At 44.8% G+C, this 22,370-nt stretch overlaps 1 protein-coding gene across 2 annotated transcripts in view; it reads right to left on the bottom strand.

Moving 5' to 3' along the window:
* The window catches only part of ANXA13 (annexin A13), a 56,799-nt gene that overhangs the window by 18,636 nt on the left and 15,793 nt on the right, over window positions 1–22,370 (bottom strand). The window contains exons 1-3 of one of the 2 annotated variants that reach the window (XM_054498417.2): window positions 13,563–13,592; window positions 13,385–13,460; window positions 3,319–3,413 (exon numbers count right to left, since the gene is read on the bottom strand). In XM_054498417.2, the coding sequence (XP_054354392.2) occupies window positions 3,319–3,413; window positions 13,385–13,388 (99 nt within the window). In that variant the 5' untranslated portion in view covers window positions 13,389–13,460; window positions 13,563–13,592. Of the gene's footprint in view, window positions 1–3,318; window positions 3,414–13,384; window positions 13,461–13,562; window positions 13,593–22,370 lie in introns of those variants that run through there. The other variant, XM_054498418.2, reaches the window with a different exon arrangement.

The following is a 22,370-nucleotide window of genomic DNA, read 5'->3' on the forward strand; positions in this document are numbered from 1 at the left end:
TAATCTCCAACTCCAGGCTAATCTCAAACTCCTAGGCTCCTAGGCTCAGCCTCCCAAAGTACTGGGATTATAGGCGTGAGCCATCATGACCCCCAGCCTGCCATCTATTCTGACAAGCACCTGTCTTCCTCTTTTCTTTGAGCACCCTCTTTTCACAAGAGAACTAACTACCTTCTCCCTGTCTCCCTCTGACAATGTGGTTTAACAGGAGAAATGGTCAAGGATGGGCATCAGCCTACCTAGAGTAGTTAATGCTCTAACTTAAACCAAAGACCTTCATGTACAGCGACAGCCTAGGATGGCTCAGATTGGAGGCCCACAGACAAGCTGGCATTTCAAGGACACAAACTATAGCATAGGGTGGGCAGCTCCCCAGCAGTGCGGCATGGTGGCAAAGAACACAGCCACAGTACCTTTGTGACCTTGGAAATGTACTTAATCCCACCAACTGTCAGTTTTCAGCTCTAGAAAATGGAGACCGTGCAAGACTGACCTCACAGGGTTTCTGGGAGAATTAAATGTGACAATCCTTGTCAATATTAAGCATAGTGCCTGACACATTTTAAACGGTCAGCAAATGCTTATCATTAATCTCCCATGCTGAAAAAAATGTTCTAAGAGGAGGCACATCAACTATTTTTCAAATGAAGCTCTGAGCTCTTGGCCTGGGAGAAAAACCCGGAATATTTTTGTCCAAAGCCCTGGGATCTGCAGTCCTACAAGGGGGCTGTAATATTATGCCTCCGCCCCACAGTGCTCCAGCCAACACTGCATCTTGTGAAGGCAGGTCTGTGGTCAGTACTCTATGGTGTGGAGTCATCTAAAAATTGGAAATATATTTTCAGGCCAGGCGGGCATTATATACAGCTGCAGAGAAGAAAAATCCCAGCTTCCCACTCTTACAAGCCACAGGCCTAAAAACAAATCCTTGTGTGCTTACATTCTGTCTGGACAGAGTAGCAGGCTCGGGATAGCTCAGCTCTACTCCTGGTTTTGCTGCTGACTCTGTGTTACCATGGGGTGGTTATTCTCTTTGGAGGTCAACTGACACGGGGCTGAGATTGGATCATATCTAACATCTTCTAGCTTTGTGATGTTGGGATTCTCGATTATCTCTTTGGCAGTCTCAGTTCTCTGAAACACAGCTGAGAACCAGAAAGTAAGCAAATGATTGGCAAATGAAGTAATCACAAAGTTTTGTGCCAGAACATGCCCATTTAAGTTTTAACAGGGCCCCTAGGCTTTCACTTTGAACCCATTTACTCTTCTTTAGACTAAAGACTAAAGATTAAGAAGCATTGTATCCGACTTTTCTTTCTTTCTTTCCTTCTTCCTTTCTCTTCTTCCTCTCTTTCTTTCTCTCTCTTTCATTCTTTCGTTCTTTCTTTTTCTTTCCTTCCTTCCTTCCCTTCTCTCCCTTCCTCCCCCCCCCCCTTTCTTTTTCCTTTCTTTTCTTTCTTTCCTTTCCACAGGGTCTCTGTCTGTCACCCAGGCTGGAGTGCAGTGGTGCAACCACGGCTCACTGAGGCCTCAACTTCTTGGGCTTAAGCAACCCTCCAGCCTCAGCCTCCTGAGTAACAGGGACTATAGGCACACACCACCATGCCCAGCTAATTTTTTATTTTTGGTAGAGATGAAGGTTTCAACTGGTCTCAAACTCCTGGGCTCAAGCGATCCTCCTGCCTTGGCCTCCCAAAGTGTTGGGATTACAGGTGTGAGCCACCTTGCCTGGACTGACTTTTCATATTGGTAGGGTGAATGTGTCTTGGGAGGCTACTGGAGTTAGGGATGTTGACAGGGATAAAAATTCAGCTTCAGGCTGGGCACGGTGGCTCACGCCTGTAATCCTGGCACTTTGGAAGGCTGATGTGGGCAGATCATGAGGTCAGGAGTTTGAGACTAGCCTGACCAAAATTAAAATACAAAAATTTTACTAAAAACACAAAAATTAGCCGGGCATGGTGGTGGGCGCCTGTAATCCCAGCTACTCAGGAGGCTGAGGTGGGAGAATCGCTTGAACCCAGGAGGCAGAGGTTGCAGTGAGCCAAGATTATGCCACTACACTCCAGCCTGGGCGACAGAGTGAGACTTCGTCTCAAAACAAAACAAAACAAAACAAAACAAAACAAAAAAACAACAAAAAATAACCCCACACACATTCAGCTTCATGCATTCAATTAAATGCAATTGAACTGAAGATGCACTTATTTTCATCAAAAATTACATTGACAAACCTAATAGTAAGGAGAGAAGTAAGGAGAGAAGCAGTGTAATAGTAAGGAGAGAGCAGAAAAGCACAAAAGTACAGCCATTTGGGCCATTTAGTGTAAAAGCAAATAGCTCTATTTATGGCACTGGGTCCTCCAGGAATGGTTACTGTTCTTGAAGTCAGGAGACTTGGATGTGAGACTTGGATGTGAGTCCTGGTTCTCTTTTTTTTTTAGGTGTGTGATTTTGTAAAATGGAAACAATCATAGCTATCATAGTTTTTTCCTGTATTGGTACATGCTGGCATTATCTTGACTGATTCTCCCAGCAACCTGAGAAGGGAGCTAAGTTATCATCTTCCTTCTATCCATGAAAAGACCAAGGCCTGAAGCAATTGTTACCTGCTCAATATCAAATAAATAGGAAAACCCATCTTCATCTTTCTATGTATCTATTTATACCTACAGTGATTGAAATGGTAAAAGTTTGATAAATATAAATGAGAATTCAGCATAATAATTATATTCATTTTGCATAATGATAATTCTAATGACATTAAGAAAAGGTTAAGTTGTGTTCATTATATATTAATAAAGAAATAAGAAAGCCTAATGCATACTTGAAGACTTCTCTCTATAAAATTATTTTGAACAATAAAAAGAATGAAAGAAAAGAAAGAAAATGTAAAGAAAAATAGGTATTCATAGCTTAATAAAATGGAGGGTTTTTTTGGTAGTTTTCTGTAACAATCACTTATGAAAAATTCCTGTATAGAGACCCACTTGTGGAAACTGATTTTCAAATTACTGATCTATCTACATATGTACAGTTAGTCCCAATTAAGTGAAAAAAAGACTAGGGTCTTAATAGAAAAATGAAGTCAATTTAAGAAATGAGTTTAAGAGTATTGATTTTACAGGCTATTGAGTTAACAAAGCAATTTCAGTTTTTCTGAACTCCATTAATGCTTTTAAGTGGTTATTTCACTTTTCCTCCGGGGCTGACTCAATAAAGCTATAAAGATATTCTGTGTGGCCGTGGGGACATGAGGAAGCTGAGACAGCTGAGGCCATGGCTGGGTGCACGCTTGCTGACCACCCCTGGAATCACCTTGCCGTACGTTGCCTTGTACTTTTGCTTGATTTGTTGCCTCTCATCTGACGTCCTGCCCGATAAGATTTCAATGATGGCTGCTTCATTGGTCCCTAAAATGCAGGAGAAACAAACAAAGCCACAGTGAACAAGAAACAAGATGGAAGTTTATTTTAGTTCAGGGTGAGGAAGCCAGGACTCACAGCTTAAAGGTGGTTGGAGGTGTCTATGGAACCCAATGGACCCTTAGCTTTGATGCCTTGTGCTGAAAACTATATTCTTTTCACTCATTTAGACAAATAGCCATTGAGCCATGTGAACGCATGGCACACAGTGCTAGGCGTTGTGGTGGAAAGAGGAACGAGCATGGCCAGTTCCTTAATTTTATTCCTAGGGAAATGAAAACATATGTCCACCCAACAATTGCATGTGAATGTTCATAGCAGCATTACTCATAATAGCTCAAACGTGGAAGCAGCTCCAGTGTTCATCACCTGAAGATGAATAAACAAAATGTGGGGTATCCATACAATGGAATGTTATTTGGCCAGAAAAAGGAATAAATTACTGATAGATGTTATAACACAGATGAACCTTGAGAACATTATGCTAAGGGAAAGAAGTCAATCATAGCAGATCACATGTTATATAATTCCATTCATATGAAAGTCCAGAACAGGAGAATATACAGAGGCTGGAAGTATACTAGTGGCTGGGGGTGGGTGGGCTGTCTAGGGGGATGGTAGCTGGAGTCCAGGGCTGCTTTTTGAAGTGATGAAAATGTTCTAAAATCGACTATGGTGGTGGTTGCACGCATCTGTGAGTATAATAAAGACTGTTGAATTGAACACTTTAAATGGGTGAATTATATGGTGCGTGAATTATATCTCAATAAAAATGTTTTAAAAAACAACAAGGAAAAAGATGGCCTGTTCCTTGGCCTCTGGGTGCTTACAATTGCATGAACAAGATTAATATATAGGCTGAAACTGTTACAATATTAACCCCACCCATACATTTGTTACTCTCAGGAGAGAAGTCTTGATTGAAACCATGAAGGGAGGTTGCCCCTTTTAACTCCTATTACCTTTAAATTATGCTATTTTTTAAAAGCTTTTTTTTCCCCCAATGCTCAAAGTAATACAAGCTCATGGCAGCAATTTGATCAGTACTAAAAACTATAGTGAATAAGAAAGAAGGGGAGAATATCCTTGTTTGAACCAGGAGTCAGGATCGGAGAGATGACACAGGTATTTCCAGTGTGGGAATAAGAAAGACTGTTTTACCATCAAACCCCACATTAGATTTATTCAGGTTGGATTCAAATCATAGCTCCACCCTGTACCGACTGCATGACATTGGGCAAGTGATTTTTCTTGCCAAGTCTCAGTTTTCCCACCTCTAAGATGAGGGTAATAGTATACAAGGCTATTATGAGACTGAAATGCGAGAATCCAAGTGTGGGTCCAGTCTGTGGTGGTCCTGAGCGTGCACGTGGGAAACCCAGGACACCGGGGGATGTAAATGACCACGCACCTGGAACTGCCTCACATCCATGCAGGGTGTGCACAGGGACCAGCCTCCATGAACTGCTCACCCCAGTGATCGAGCTCGGTGGGATCAAGGCACAGCAGTCAGCAATCACTGGAGCTGGAGGAAACGTTAGAGACTATCTAGTCCAAGCTCTTATTTACAGAGGAGGAAGCTGAGGCACAACGCAGCACCTCTTCTCGGTTCCTGCATGTACCTGACTGTTCTGCAGCATTTGAATTCTGCAGTCGGGAATTATTTTTTTTTGAGACAGGGTCTGGCTATGTAACCCAGGCTAGAGCACAGTGGCATGATGACTGCAACCTCCACCTCCTGGGTTCAAACAATTCTCCTGCCTCAGCCTCCCGAGTAGCTGGGATTACAGGCATCCACCACCATGCCCGGCTAATTTTTGTATTTTTAGTAGAGATGGGGTTTCACCATGTTGGTCAGGCTGGTCTCAAACTCCTGGCCTCAGGTGATCCGCCTGCCTCAGCCTCTCAAATGCTAGGATGACAGGCATAAGCCACCGCACCCGGCCTGCGGTTGACAATTCTTTGCATGAAACACCTTCCTAGATGGCTTTGTACCTCCTTTCCCAGTCCTTCCTTTCTCCTCTCCATCACTTCCCTCTCAGGGTTCTTGATTGGCCTTTATTCTTCCACTGGCCTTTTCAACTCGATTTTCAGTTCTCCTCTCTATTGGAGTCATTCTTTTCCCAGGCGACTTTCGCCCTTTGACTGATGACTCCAGGATCAGCGCCTCTAGCCCTAATCTCTCCTCTGAGTTCAGATCTTATTTCCAGCTGCCTGTAGTCAATTTCCCACGGATCTCCCAAGGCATTTCAACTTCCATTGTAGCTTAAACCAAACTCATTTTGTCTATCCTTAAATCCACTCCTCATCCTGTTCCTTTGTCTCAGCGCATGGCATCACCTGGATTAGAGAAAATCCAAAGTCACCTTTGAGGGCCCACCTGTCTTTTTTACTCTCAAATACTACCAAGTTCTGCCTGTCTCACCTATGAGACAACTCTTTCACCTGTTCCTCTTCTTCATTCCTACTGTCACTGCCTAACAGGCCCTAAGTGTTTTTAGCCTTCCCCCCGATACCAGGCTCTGATCTCTGCAGTCCACCCTGGGAAGCTCGCATGTGTTCATTTCACACCATACTTTCAATACCTTTAGTGATTCCTCTTGATTCCTAGAATTACATCAGAATCTCTTATGGTGGCATCGAGACTTCCTGCAGTTTGGCGTCACACTACTCTTCTAGATCCATCTCTGCACACAGCAGCCCAAGGCTTACTCACCTAATCTCAGCCACACTTGTTAAGTTTCTGCTTCCTCTGTTTTGTCACAGCACACTATTTACATGTATATTTCTAGGATCATTGCAGTGATTATTCAAGACTGCAGTACTGACATTCTGAGCCCAACACCTGGGCTCTAGGGCATGGCCACTAAATGGCAGTGTGTGCTGTCACGGTGCCACTTACTGCTGTCTTGCTCTGGTTGGTGGGTAGACCTAGATGATGGCTGCTACCCAGCTGAGCCATCAGGATCCTGAAGGAACAAGATCGTGCAAATGCATTTTGATGCATTTTGATGGAAGGGTTGAGAATGGGAAAAATCTAGGCCATGGGGATGGGAAATGAATGGAGGGAACCTAGCTGGAGATGGGGAAGAGAAAAAAAGGGAGCCCTGGCAAAAAAAATGTGAGCTCTTTAACCCTCCTTCTGCTCCAGCACCAGCCCTCAGAGTCAGCTTTGGAAAGACAGAGAGGGGACTTGGAAAGACAGGCCTGGGGTCTGATGTGACAACTGTGTCCAAACCTTTGGGTCCTTGAATCGTTCACTTAACCTCAAAGAGTATTTTCACCTCTACAGCTCTGGGAACATTTAGCTGTTTGGTTCCAATTGGAGAAACAGAATTCTAGGAGGAGCTCACTTGCAAAAATAGCAGGAGTTGCCTGCCTGGTGCTGGCTTGGTTTCAACACTGGGATTCACGTTGTCCTCCTTCATTTCCTCCCGGAGCTTCGCCTCCATCATGGGAATCCAATTACTCATTCTATGACACTATTATAATTTTTTTTTAAAAAAACTTCTGAGTGTCAGAAATCTCACTTCAAAAGGGGTTTCTTTTTCTCGTAAATATCTCTTGAACCTACCCCTTTCTTTCCATTCAGGCCACTCCTATCCCAGATGACGGCCTTGGCCTCTCAGGCCCGGATCCTGGCAGGTGCCAAGCCCGGAAGGAGCCTTTCTGCTCACAGGAGGCGCACTCACTGTACTGGGCCAGCCAGGAAGCTGGGGCTCATGCCTGGCTCTCCCTTTTCCCTCACCCCACATTCAGTCAGACTAAGGCCTCTCCATTCCACCTTCTTAGTGCCTCTCAGATTCACCCATTTCTCTCCATCCTCATCTCCACCCCATCGCTCAGCAGAACTACAGATACTGCTCACATGCAGGTTCCTCTGTTGCTCTCACTTTTTCCAATTGGCATTCACTGCCCCCAGAACAACCGTTCTGAAGTGCAGATTGGCCTGCTCACCCCTCTGCTTCAAACTTTTCAGTATAGGCGCTCTCAAATGCAGAATGAGGCTTCACCTCTGCAGGGGGGCCTATGGGGTCTTTTGGCCTCTCAAAGTCTCATCCTCCTACCTGTCCTCTCCCAGGCTACTTTCCACCCACTTTGTAGATGATTTGCAGCTCCTAGAACAAACAACACTTCCTTTCTCACCTCTGGATCTTTGCATGGGGTGTTCCCCTCATCTGGAACACGCCGATCCTCACCTCCACTCCTACTTCTCCTTCAGGTCTCAGCTCCCTGCACACTCCTGGACAGATGAGACATCTCGCCCTCTGTGTCTCTCATGCTGCCTGCTCTTCCTGTTTCTGCCAGGACACATGGCAAGTTCCACGGGAGCAGAGTATTTTGTGCACCACGGTATTCCCACAGAAGGCTGTTAGTGTTTATCAGATGACTTGCTGAATGAACAGATGCTTAAACATGTGCACATACGAATGAATGAATGAATGGATGAATGAATGAATGAATGGATGAATGAAGTTTGCATGTGTTCATGACAGAACCTTGTCTCTGAAGTGGTGTAAGTTGTATGTGATATTCAGATGGGTCTGTGTAGCAAGGACCAATAGAAATCCTCCATACTCTGATGCCACATGGAGCCCACAACTGGATAATCAGGAAAATGAAATTAATATTGAAAATAATAGTGTTTTTTAGACGTTCTTTTTGGGAATGCTTTAAAAAAAAAAAGAGAGAGACCAACCCAAATGCCCATCAATGACAGACTGGATAAAGAAAATGTGGCACATATACACCATGGAATACTATGCAGCCATAAAAAAGAATGAGTTCATGTTCTTTGCAGGGACATGGATGAAGCTGGAAATCATTATTCTCAGCAAACTAACACAGCTGGAACAGAAAACCAAACACTGCATGTTCTCACTCATAAGTGGGAGTTGAACAATGTGAACACATGGACACAGGGAGGGGAACATCATACATCAGGGCTTGTCAGGGGGTCGGGAACAAGGGGAGGGATAGCATTAGGAGAAATACCTAATGTAGATGACGGGTTGATGGGTGCAGCAAACCTCCATGGCACAAGTATACCTATGTAACAAACCTGAACGTTCTGCACATGTATCCCAGAACTTAAAGTATAATAATAATAAAAAAACCTAATAAAAGTCTATGAAATTTTAAAGCTAAAAAAGAAAAAGAAGGCGAGAAACCAGACTGCAAAACAGTCCTGAGATGGCCCAGCAACAACCTGGATTTCAGGGGAGGCCATGAAAACAACACTGGATTTCCCCCAAGTTCTTTGAGTCCAGGTCTCAGGTTGATCCGGGGGGTGTTTCTACTACCCAGTAACTGAACAGTGACCTCACTTTACATTTCACAATATGTGTGTCATAGAAGCAGTGCCGCTGAATGATTTCCTGTAAATACTTACAATGGTTTGAGGCACCAGGGCCAGTCCCCAGTGGTTCTGGGAAAGGCTTTTTTAAAAATGAGAAAAGAAGGAGCCACACAGTGGACACGGTAATTTCACAGCAGAGGTCAAAGACAGGGCAATAATCAGCCTCAGGAAGTGCCTCCGGGCCTCCTTGGTTTTGCTTTTCCCAGAAATTTTCTGGGAAGATACCGAGTCACATTTCAGCAGGAAGGGGGCTCCAGACAGGGTGGGAAGCCCCCAGGCCCGTGTGGCAGAACAGTGATCAGGGCTGTGGTGGAGGCTCAGCTTTCCCTTGGGCTCCAGTGCCAGCCCAGCCTGCCTGGCTGGGCCCAGGAGGCTGCAGCCCCCGCTCTGGTGCTTAAGGGTCACTCTCTTCTGTTAGCACTGCTGGGCTGCGCAGTCCCTCATTTCTCCTTTGGAAATGGGAGTGCAGGGAAGACAGATGAAGTAATGAATGGGCACAGTCCTGCCTGCCTGAGCAAGTCACTGCTTCCCACTTGTTCACTGTCTCAGTTTCCGGAGGGGAGGCTGCTGATTCCATGACCACAAACTTGATGGCTTAAAACAACAGCAGCCTATTCCCGCACAGCTCTGGAGGGTGCAAGTCTGAAATCCCGGTGTCGGCAGGCCCACAGTCCCTCCAGCAGCCCTGGGGCAGTGTCTGTTCCTTGCCCCTCCTGGCTTCTGCCGGGAACCCTTAGCATTCTTGGGTTTGTGGCCGTATCTCTCTAGTCTCTGTCTCCATCTGCCCATGGCGTTCTCTGTGTGTCTCCTCCTCTGTCTCTCCTAAGGACACTTGTCATTAGATTTAGGTCTCACCCAGGTAATCCAGGATAATCTCATCTCAGGATCTTTAACTTAATTATATCTGCAAAGACCCTTTTTCCAAATAGTCATGTTCACAGGTTCTGGGGGGATATATTTTTGGGGAGCCCCCATTCAATCCAGTTCACCCTCAGTGATGGAGAATAAGGGCATGTCTACTCGACGCTCATACCAATCTCACTGACTTTGTGCAGATTTTGGATCCCAGCATATTGTTCCAAAGGAGGCGATCCACATACAATGAGGGCCAATGAGGTGCTGGGCTCTGCGTTGCCTCCTTTATCCCTCTCCATGTGAGAAGACATTGTTAGCCTCATTTTGTAGATGAGAACACAGGTTGCACATTCACTCTCCCTCCCTTCCTCTCTTCCTCTCTCTTCTTCTTTCTCTCTCTTCCTCCTTCTCTTCTTTCTCTCCTTCATGGTCTCCCTCCCTCTCTCTTCTCTCTTTTTCTTCTCTCTCCCTATCTTCTTTCTTTTCCTCCCTCCTTCTCTCTCTTCCTCCCCCCATTCTCTAGCTGTGATTTATTCAATAATTCTTAACCCATTTATGCCTGAGGTTGCAGTTTTTTGAATTTTTGCAATCAGACCTTGGCAATGACCTTGAGCAGTAGGATATAAATAACTCCCACATGCTTAGTGTCCCAGTAATGGAACACTAGGCATAAATGGGTTTTAATATGTAGCCATCCCTTGTACTACTTTCCTACCAGATCTTCCCAATCCCAACTCCTGCAGACTTCTCAACATTTCTTGGGCAAGGCAACTATTCTATGGCTAGATAAGTTTCATATATGTATGTGTGTATATATTTGAGATGGTGTCTCTCTTTGTCACTCAGGCTGGAGTGCAGTGGTGCCATCTCAGCTCACCGCAATCTCTGCCTCCCAGGTTCAAGCGATTCTCCTGCCTCAGCCTCCCGAGTAGCTGGGACTACAGGTGTGCACCACCACACCCGGCCAATTTTTATATTTTTAATAGAGACAGGGTTTCACCATGTTGGCCAGGCTGGTCTCCTGACCTCAGGCCACTCCTGACCTCAGGTGATCCACCTGCTTTGGCCTCCCAAAGTGCTGAGATTACAGGTGTGAGCCACTGCACCCAGCCAAGTTTCTTATATTAAAGTAAAATATGTCTCCTTGGAACTTCTCCCATGGATCCAAGTTTTATTCCTCTGGAGCCATACAAAAAATTCGTGGCCATATTTGTTCTACCATGACACCCATTCTAGGAAAGTAAATCTCTACTAATCTATGTAAAAAACCTATCACTTGTTTTTGTAAAACATTATGCCAAGTAAAAGAAGCCACATATCGTATGATTCTATTTATGGGAAATGTCCAGAATAAGCAAATCTGTGGAGACAGAAAGCTGATTAGTGATTGCCTGGAGGTGAAGGGAAGAAGGGGCTGCTAATGGGTGTGAGGTTTCTTTCTGGGGTGATGAAATGTTCTGGAATAAGTAGGGATGGTCGCAAAATCCTGTGAATATACTAAAACTCTGAACTGCATGCTGCAAAAGGGTGAATTTTATGGTATGCAAATTATATCTCGATAAGCAAAAAATTAATTTAATAAAACATTCTGTGGACTGAGATGGCTCCTACCATCTCAGTCTCCTACCAGTGTTGTTAATGACACTGAGCAATGTCTTCTCAGTCTGTCCCCACCCCCTCCAGGACTGCAGCCATGTGGCTGAGGTGCCCTAGCTAGGATGTCTCTAAATTGGTGGCATTTGGAGTAAGTGACAAGAATAGGTTCAATCCCAGTGTTCCCCACTTACTGGCTTGGTGACTTTGGCTGTCTTACTTAAAATGTCAGGTCCTCAGTTTCCTCAGCTGGAAAATGGATTTTTGTAAGAACTTGATGAGATTTTGTATATAAAGTGCTTAGCCCAATGCCTGAAAGTTTAACAGTTTCTCAATAAATGTAAAAAAGAAAATCTGGGAAATTAATCCACTTTGCCCCTTGACCCCTCTGTCTCCTTCAATGATTTCACTTGCTTGTTCTGGAACTCCTGATCAGCAAGCCCAGAGTCAATCAGTTTCTCCCATCCTGCCTCCAAGGATACAGGGGAAAATCACACAACCATGTGGGCTGGAGCCATGAGAAACCATGATCTCCCTACTCGGTGGGGCCCTCAGTGTGTATCAGCAGTCTTCTGTTGGTCATCTACCCCTTCTCTGCTACTCAAGGGCTATTCCAAGCCACCACTCAAGCCCCATACTACATTGTCAAACCCTTCTCTTTAGCAGACAACCTCACCTACCACTCACTGAGCAATGTCAGGTTACCAGGCATGGGTGCCTTCAATTTCTGCCCCAACAACACTTATAAAGGCATCTACTCCAGCTGTCAGTCTCAGTGCCTTCCCTCCCTGTCCTGTTCAAGGGAAATCCTTCCGTCTGTGCTTTGGATCTCACCCTCTTCCAGGCTTCTGGGACTAGACCTTGTGTCATGAGTGGCTTCCTTGGATCCCAGGGCCTCTCTTCATGGTCCTAGACCTAGATGCTCTCTCTCTCATCCCACCCTAGTCCCTGGTCTACCTTTGTTTTGACTTCTTGCAGAGTCCCCCACTCTTGGCCATGCACTGACCCTTAGGATGTAAACAGCTTCTCCATTTTCAACCCTTGATGGTTGATCTTGGCTGGTTACTCACTTGATCTAGTTCTTTTTTCTTTCTTTTTTTTTTTTTTTGAGATGGAGTCTGTCTCTGTCACCCAGGTTGGAGTGTAGTGGCGCAATCTCAGCTCACTGCAACCTCCGACTCCCTGGTTCAAGCGATTCTCCTGCTTCAGCCTCCTGAGTAGCTGGGATTACTGGCACATGCCGCCACCCTCAGCTAATTTTTGTATTTTTAGTGGAGATGGGGTTTCACCATGTTGGCCAGGATGGTCTCCATCTCTTGACCTTGTGATCCGCCTACCTTGGCCTCCCAAAGTATTGGGATTACAGGCGTGAGCCACCGCGCCCGGCCAATCTACTTCTGCATGCTTCTTCCAGGTCCCTAATCCAGCTCTCATCAGACTCAATTCCCCACCATCTCCTAGGGAAGGGATCAGAGGGGTTTAGATCATACCTGGTGATATGGTTTGGCTGTGTCCTCACCCAAATCTCATCTTGAATCGTAGCTCCCATAATTCCCACATGTTGTGGGAGGGACCCGGTGGGAGATAATTGACTCACGGGGGCAGTATCCCCCATACTGTTCTCACGGTAGTGAATGAGTCTCACGAGATCAGATGATTTTATAAGGGGAAACTCCTTTCACTAGGTTCTTATTCTCTCTTTCCTGCTGCCATGTAAGAAGTCCCTCTGCTCTTCCTTTGTCTTCTGCCATGCCTGTGAGGCCTCCTCAGCCATGTGGAACTGTGAGTCCATTAAACTCTTTTTCTTTATAAATTACCCTGTCTCGGGTATGTCTTTATTAGCAGCGTGAGAACAGACTAATACACCAGGATTGCATGAACTGCACTTCTCATGAAGTTTCTCTCACCTCAAGGTCAAATTAAATGTCACAATATCCAACTCCTAGCTGTTATATAGAATCCTGAAAAGTAATAGGATCCTACTATAATTTTGTGAACTTTAATAAATAGGTCAGTGGAAGTGATTGACTTGCATTAGCTTGGAATACACAAGATAGTGAGATGTCAGCTTCCTAACATCATGGGAAAGTTGGACATGAGACCAAGTTTAATCAACTTCAGAAGTAAATTAGCAACAAAATATCTCTCATACCCATTCCTTTGCAGGCTTTGTTCAGCTTTTTGGCATCTCGATCCACATCAAAACCCTGAGGACTGCTCGCTTTAGCCTGGAGAAAATAATTGAAAAGGTGAGATGACAATATAGGCATTCCTAAATGATCTCTGGCTAAAATCGGTAGCAAACTGGAGGAGCAAACAGGCATCCTAACCAGGGAGCAGCTGTCACTTCACACACTGGTACATGCGGAAATCAGCTGGGGAGACTCTGGCCCCAGAGAGGTGGCTGGTACTCCTTGGGGCCAGCTGGCCTTGGATGACCAGGAGAATGGGCCCCTCTGTTCTCAAGGACAATCATCCTGGCCAGCTCTGCAATGAGCAATTTTCATATCAACCCCACCTTTGTGTGTCTGCCTCTGAAACAAAGAATAATACTGTGAGCCAGTGTACTGGAGTGCTGGTTCTCCCCCTTTGCCATGAGACACAGCTATGTCTAAGGAATAGGTCAGAAGCTGAGGGTTCTAGGACCTTATTTCAGGTTCATTTGGTGACTCGGATCTTTGCCATCCATACAATGAGAGATATATATTTGGTTTGTTGGAGATACTGTAGGAACCAGTAAAAGCACAGTTTTGGTTTTAGTGCTCCTTGGGAAGGTAAAGTCCTGTTTATATAGTGTACTGAGCTGTTTCCCATACTCCAGTCATTGGCACAATACATGCACTATTGCTTCCACAGTTACCTATGTCTAAATAATAAGCAAATTATTGTTTGCTTATAATTATTATTTGCTTATTATTTTCTTTTCAATTGACATTTGTTTTTACTTAAAGTTATCTTAAAAAGGAAATTTTTGTGAGCACAAAAATGGAAACCCAGTATTGCTTGCATAAATGGAAGGTAACAATAAATATAAACACATAACTATTAAAAACTGCAATTAACCTGTGAGGTTAATTGTAGTTATGCAGCTGGTAGCTAGGAACACACCCTGAGTTTCCTGTCTTTGCCTTTTCTCATGGAGCTTTTCCTAAGTGATATGTGTCCATATATTTTCTTTTCTTTTTTGAGACACAGTCTCTCTCTGTCAACCAGGCTGGAGTGAAGTGGTGCGATCTCAGCTCACTACAACCTCCACCTCCTGGGTTCAAATGATTTTCATGCCTCAGCCTCCCCATAGCTGGGATTATAGGAGCATGCCACCAAGCCTGGCTAATTTTTTGTATTTTTAGTAGAGACGGGGTTTTGTCATGTTTCCCAGGGTGGTCTTGAACTCCTGAGCTCAGGCAATCTGCCTGCCTTGGCCTCCCAAAGTGCTGGGATTACAGGCGTGAGCCACCGCGCCCGGCATGTCCATATATTTTCCATCCTTCAGTGAAGGCTGGTTTAAGTGCTACTGGCAGTACCACCGCGGTTCAACTCTTCCCGCTTTCATATCCTTTGGCACCCAGTGGAAGTGAACAGTAAACCACATGCAGCTCAGTGGGTATGTTGCCTTTCTCTGCATGGCATCCTTATTTTCCTTATTTCCCCTCCCCCCATTGTGTGGCCTCACTGGGGCTGTCAGTCATGAGGCTTGAGCCCCTTTGTCCTGCCCTTGGTCACCAATGTGGGCACATGTCCGATGACTCTGGCAATCAGGATTGGTTCAGGAGTGAAGATGTAATCCAAGCAGGATTAGAGTCAATTAGAGTCTTTCCCTTGGTTGATATATAGACACTGAGAGAGATACACGTCTGCTTCCTGCCGGGTCTGCTACAGTGAAAGTGCGTGAGTCTAGGGCTCTTAGTGGCCATTTTGTCCACTACATAAAGGGACAGAGAGAAAGAATCACATTGTACAAATCCTCAGACACAGCAGCGCCTGTGTCCTTGGGCTTCCCAGTTTCATTAACTAGCAAACTTCCTTGGTCTAAGTTAATATGAGTTCGGTTTCCGTCCTTGCGGTCCAAAGTGTCCTGGCTAATATCTGTGGGCTGAAGGCGAGCTGGCTTGAGGCTTTGGTTAATGGAGAATCATAGACTCCTAGAGCCGAAAGGCTCATCAGGGCCACCTATCACCTCCCTGCCTTTTGGAACATAAGGGCATGCCCCATCTTGCAGCATCTGTTCCTGAAACAAGCCAGAAAGGGGACTGACATTGTTGTACACCTGCTGTGTGCCAGGCAGTTTACAGACCTTTCTTCATTATGCATAGGGAAGAGTGGGCATTACTAGTCTGCCTTCCAGGTAAGGAAACCTGGGTTCAGGCAGGTTAGATAATTTGTTTGAGGTCTGGCAGGATGCAGGACTGAACCCAGCTCAATTTGCCTCCTAAAACCTGTGCTCTGTGCAGCACACAATACTGCCTCGAATTCTATAACTAGAGCTTCCATGATCCGACAGAGGGGTCGGATGACTCTGGAGTTGCAGAATGATACCTCCTGTTTTCCTTATCCAAATCTTTTGTGAGATGTGAGAAAGCTATTTGGTGCTTTTTTAGGCTTGTTGGCAGGACCAGCTACATAATTTGCTGGGCTTAGTACAAAATGAAAGTGCAGGGCTCCTTCCTCAAAAATTACCAAGAATTTCAATATGGTAACATCAGAGTATTAAGCCAAGCACAGGGCCCTTCTGAGCATGGGGCTCTATGCAGTTGCAGAGGCTGCACACTTATAAAGGCCACCCTACTTTTGATCAAATTCTGAAGGAGCTGGTCCTCTGAGTGTGGAAGTAGCAACTTCAAAATAGTAATGGCTTCTTTGCTTTTCATCCGAGGTATTATGGAGTGCCCAGGAAGTGAGGCAGAATTGAATCAGGGCAACAGAAATCTCCTATCACTCGGCTAATTCATAAGCTGTTCTCTATGTCCTGTTAGCCTCATCAGTGCAGAGAATTTTGTGGGACACATGATCTGTCCCACTTTACCACTAACGCACTGAAACAGAGACGCAGGGCTCTGCAAATGGCTGTGCGGGTTATGCCCTGCCTGAGGCCCTGGCTGAGGGGCTGGGGCTGAACTGAGCTGGGGGCATGCTTGCCAAGCCTGGTGCTGGCAGGACTCCTTCCCCTCAAGGGTCACCTTTTTCTCATTTGCACAAAGAAGCTGTGAGGGCTTGCAGAGACCATGTGGGGACTTGTCTAAGATCACCTGGCCAGGCAGTGGTTGAGTGGGAGCCAAGGCTAGAACCAGATTTTTTGATTCTGGCAGATCTAAATGACATGCCTGCCCCTCATCCCCTTCCTGTTTTAGGGAGGGCCATTCCATGATACAAATATCATAGAGTTGTAGGAGCTGAGGGGTGAGACAAAAGAATGCTCTCAACATGCCCAAGACCAAAAAACCTAGTAAATAAGTGTCATTTGATCCCAAATAACTCTGATATCTGGGAGGTGCAGCAGGAGAGTGTTGAGTCATGTGTTATGAATGAAGATAACATTGGGACTTAATTTTTCCTTTTTTCCTTTTTCAAAAAAATTTTTTGAGACAGGGTCTCACTCTGTTGCCCAAGCTGGAGTGTGGTGTTGCAGTTTCGGTTCCCTGCAGCCTCTGCCTCCCAGATTCAAGCGATTCTCCTGCCTCAGTCACCCAAGTAGCTGGGATTACAGGCATGTGCCACCACGCCTGGCTAATTTTTGTATTTTTGGTAGAGATGGGGTCTCACCATGTTGCCCAGGCTGGTCTCAAACTCCTGAGCTCAAGCGATCCACCCACCTTGGCCTCCCAACATGCTAGGATTACAGGTGTAAGCCACCTTAACAAATCATGTGGGGTAGGACTCTCTATCAGAGGCACCACCATCAGCAGGGCAGGTTGAGGTCCCAGTGGCCTGACTCCCTGTAGGAACCACTGTTAGCCACGTTGGTTATCTTTCCTAATCTGCTTGAGAAGATAATTCAGGCTTGTTCCTTGTAACAGCAGGATATTTGATGTTGAAGTGAAAGAATCATGTGATGTGATTTTAAAAGAAAAAGAGAAAAAGAAAACAGTCTGTTTGGCATTGTCCCCTCATTGTGGTGGGGGCTGCCTCCACAATGGCTGTATTCATCAGCGATGCTCAGTGCTGATGGAACGGGTGTCCTATGGCTTGTTCCCAGGAGCTGGGTACCAAACTTCTTCTCGGGAATGTATATGGAGCTGACATTCCACGTCCATTGTTCATTGTTAATGGAATAGACAGCTGACGATGGGGCCTCAGGCCTGTTTGCCTATCCAGAGATTTAGTTTTTGAAACCTGAAGCAACTGAGCAGAACTTCTGCATACAGTGAGAATCAAGGCAGATACAGAATGGGCTGCAGGGGACTCCAGGATGGGGTCTGACAAGCTTGTGAGGCTTTAGAAGACCACACGGATATTCCACTTGTTTTCAACTAGGAGACATTGTAGAGCAAGGGCAACATTCCTTGTTTTGTTTTCTTTCAATGTGTTTATTTTTTGACAGTGCTTGCACTGGCACTCAGGAGACAGATAAAAACAGCACAAGATATTAAACGTCAATAAAAATGATTTTAGAGGTCTGGGCTTTGAGCCCACAGGAATCCTGGTTTGAATGAGGATCTGCCTCTTAGCAGCTGTGTGAACTTGGGCCATTAACCTCTAAGCCACCATTTCCTCATTTGTAAAATGGGAGCAGTCTCTGCATTGCAAGGCTTGAGGCTTACGTGAAATATCTTTTCAAATGCCAGAAAACAGGGTGCTAGATAAATGTTAGTCCTTCCCCTGTCTCTTTGGGTCATTTCTTGGCTTTTTGCCTTGTGATATTTATAAGATTTCATAAAAGTGATATTCAAGCAGATTTCAATTCTACATATTTAGATTTAACAGGTTTGGAATGTATGTATATGAAGATACATACACAAACATATGTACCATATGTAGATATATAGGTTTCTAATTCATATATGTTGATCTCAGATGGATAGCTATCTCCCAAACTTGTCAAATATTTATCTTATAATGCCTGAGCAACATCATATTTATAATAGGTAGCCACTGAAAATATAATAGTAAAGTTGAAGAATGTGGCTTTATTGTCAGAGTGAATTTGAGTCCCAGCACAACTGCTTATTAGCTGTGTGACTTCGGGCAAGTTACAGAACCTCTCTGTGCTGTACTTTCTTCATGGTTGTAAGGGAGATGGCTGCGCTCTAGTCGGGAGTAGGCCCAGGCGACTTTTCTGACGCAGCGTGTCTCAGCAGGTTTGGAGTGCAGACGCACAACTCCGCACGTTATGTAACCACGCCACGTGAGGCACGTTAAGTAACCACTCACATGCGCTCGTGCTTGGCTCGGAGCCACTGTTGTCTGTAAAAGGTACAATTACGCTGCTAACGGTGTTACCTCTGGCTTGGGGCTCACGCCCAGGCTCGCACCCAGGCTCGCTTGCGCCCAGAGAAAGAGTACAGCCATGTTGAAACTCCCTGAGATTCCTCGAGTGTTTTTCCAGCTACCCGCCACCCCACTGACTTTTTTCGGATCTCAGTTAGAGCCTAGCTATGGTAAATGGGGATAATAATAGTGCCTACCACGTAAGGTTCCTGGAGGAATTAAAGTTATTCATGCCAGGCATCTAAAACAAGCCTGGCTGACAGCATGGACTTCGTAAATGCAAACAATTGATATTTGTTGAAGGCAAATCAGCAATAAACTTTCCAGAATATTTCCAACCCCTTTCCTGCTTGAGGAGTTTTCACCTTGTAAATGGCACTCTAAAGATCAATTTCTCATTGGTCACCTGCAGCTTGGATCTGAAGTTCCAGACATATATTTTACACCAGGCAGTCATGCTGTGGAGTCCAGGTGGCCTGGCATGATGTCCCAACATCACACCTTGTTAGCTGTCTCATTTGACGAGTGTGAAAATTCACACCTCATAGGGTGTGAGACTCTCCCTGGCATACCATTCTGGTGAGGTGCCAGCCATCATGCCTGGACCTCAGGTTCAAAATGGGAGCAAGTGCTGTCAGCTCTATGAAAGGCACTGCCTGGTGCATGAATAAGGCAGCCCTGGTGCTGGGGGGACTTCCACTTTGGTTTTTTCTTCCTTCTAGTAGGTCTACATGTCCTTCTCTGTGTGTCTACGTTCCTGTGTTCCCTCCTCTAAAACAAGGACATGAATGATCCATTTTTCTCAAAGGAGGAAGCATAGAAAATAAACTGAGATGCTCTGATTCTAGGAAGCGGTGTCACCTTGGCAGAAAGCATGCAGAAAACACCTACGTTGAGAAATGACTCAGGGATGTTCCTGCTGCAACAGAGCAGATTGCCCAGGAGGGAGGTCAGCTCTTTTGAATCAAGATTCTGATACCCTCAGCCAGAAGAACCAGAATGGAAAAACAGACGCCTGATCAAATGCCTTCTGTCCCAGTCCAATTCAAGGAAGTCTTAACTCTTATAATAGAAATGGAACATTCTAGGAACATCTTCCAGGTTGCAGCAAACTCTGGGGTTGGAAAGTGTGAAGGAGTTTGCTGAGGGATATGATTTGCAAATTGGTTGCTCTAAGTATTATATAGTAACCAGCATCTTCCAGAACACAGCCAGAAATACACTCATTTAAGTACATTCATACTTGTCAGTCCTTGTGTCCTGATTTTCTACTTGAATAGCTTCAAGGCTGGACAATAAGAATAGATTGTCTCGTGAGAGGCATGTGAATTAATTAAGAAATATGTTACAGGCAAATTAGACTCTGAATTATTTTCCCCTCTCTTTCTCTTTCTCTTTTTCTTCTTCTTTCTTCTCCTCATTTTTCCTCCCTTATCTTCCTTGAACAAACAAGTATTGAAAATCTATTGTATGCTAAGCACTACCCCAGTTGAGGTGGACTCCATGATCTATGAAGCATAGTCCCTGTTCCCAGGGAAATAAACATGTAAATGACACATGACTATTGCATTATGATACAGTAAGCACTTATGGGTACAAATAGCTGAGAGGAGAAAGGAATTTTTATGGAGGAGTTGACATTTGTGCTGGTTCTCAAAGGGCAGTAGGAATTAGACAAGCAATTAAATAAAAGAGGGGAGGTAGAAGGAAGACATGGCAGGGAAAGACCACAGCCTGATGCTTTGGGAGTCTGTGTACTTGCACGCTTACTATGACCTATCAATGTGCTAACGTGATTGCATCTAATCATGACATAATAGTCCATATAGTGTGGACTTGGGAGTCAGACCTACTCAGTTCAATTGCTGTTTTGCCCTTTGCTGGTTGTACCACCTTAGGCAAGCTGATTCACGTCTCTGAGCCTTAGTTGTCTCATCTTTAAAGTGGAGATGCACCTGCGCATGGGGTGGTGTGAGGTGTAGATGCATTCGTGTTTGGGATGTAGTAGCACAGTGCTGGATTACAGTAAGCACTCAGGTGGTGGCACGTAGGAGGTGGGATGCTGGGTGACATAGGATGTAAGGGTCATTTGTAAACTCTGAAAGTATTATCCAAATGCAATGGGAGTGGCATTTGGACTGTTTAATATTTCCAGTGCAGTTCCTCAGAAGCCTTGGCTGGCTGCACTCTGCTCAGTAAATATTTGACAATGGTTGCTTGGTATCTGGGCTGTGAGCCAGGAGGGCCCCCGGGAAGAGCCAGGGAGCAGAGGGCAGAGAGCTCGCTGTACACTGATCTACAGAGAGCTGCTGTTTGAGCTGGCATGAAATGAGATTAAATACCAGGGCCAAGATTAGAACCAGGTAGTGGCCTGGGCTTGTTAAGCAGGAGCAAAATGGAGGCAGGTGAAGGGTGTGCTGGAGAGAGCCTCAGACACACCTGATTCTCCTCGGTTTAAGCTGTTACCATTGCCACTGTTTGTTAATGGCATCTTGGGCCAATATTGGTGATTCTGATTAAGCTTGCCTTATATAGTTTTTTTTCAAAATTCCTGAAAAATATTTTAAACATCTTTACTGAGGTATAATTGCTGTAAAATATATTGTATATTTAATTATACAATTTGGTGAATTTGGACATAGGCATACACTCATAACATCATCACCACCATCAAGGTAATAAGTATTTCATCAGCTATGAAAGTTTCCTTGTGTCCCCGTGTGTGTGTGTGTGTGTGTGTGTGTGTGTGTGTGTGTGTGTGTGAAGAACATTTAACTTGACATCAACCCATTAAACAAATAATACTTTGTATTTAAGAATTTTTGTAGCAAGAGGGACTCACTATGTTGCCCAGGCTGGTCTTGAACTCCTGGCCTCAAGCAATCCTCCTGCCTCATGCGATCCTTCAGTCTTTGCCTCCGTAAGTATTAGGATTACAGGCATGAGCCACTGCACTTGACCTTAACAATTTTTTAAGTGCATAATAAAGTATAGGGTACGGTTTGCTGTACTCCAGATCTCTAGAATGAATTCATCTTGCGCAACCAAAACTTTGTACCGGTTGAACAGTGCTTCATTTCCCCTCCCTCTGGTCCCTGGTAAGTACAGTTCTATTCTTTACTTCTATGAGTTTGACTATTTTAGGTACCTCATGTAAGTAGAATCGTGCAGTATTTATTTTTCTGGCTTATTTCACTTAGCATAATGTTCCCCAGGTTTGTTCAAGTTGTCACAAATGGCAGAATTTCCTTCTTTTTTGAGGCTGAATAATATTCCATTGTAAACTTGCCTTGTATAGATCTTAAGAATACTACAGAGTTAGGGAAACTGAGTACAGTTTGGGGAAGGTTCTTCTTTGAGGTCACATAAGTTCTGCCTCCTCTCTCACAGACATCTACCTTTGAACTAGGCACAAGGCTATTTTTTCCTCTGTATCTTTTCCAAGGCTGTTTTCCCATCTGAAAGATGGTAATAATAGTACCCACCTTGTATGGGTTGTTACGAGAATATGTATCAAGAGTGCTTGGCAGGATATTCAACACGTGGCGAGTGCTGGGTGTTATTTTTATTCCTTTCTTCCATCTTGACCTGATTCCTGCTGAGTATTGAGTGAGCCCTCTGCATGGTGCTTTGTGTAGTGCCTTTAAAATTGGAAGTTTACTATAAGAAGCTCAAAATGACTGTTTACAAAAGCTTGTCCTAAATTAGAAATC

The sequence above is a fragment of the Pongo pygmaeus genome, chromosome 7 (genome assembly GCF_028885625.2).
Source record: "Pongo pygmaeus isolate AG05252 chromosome 7, NHGRI_mPonPyg2-v2.0_pri, whole genome shotgun sequence".
Taxonomy (NCBI): domain Eukaryota; kingdom Metazoa; phylum Chordata; class Mammalia; order Primates; family Hominidae; genus Pongo; species Pongo pygmaeus.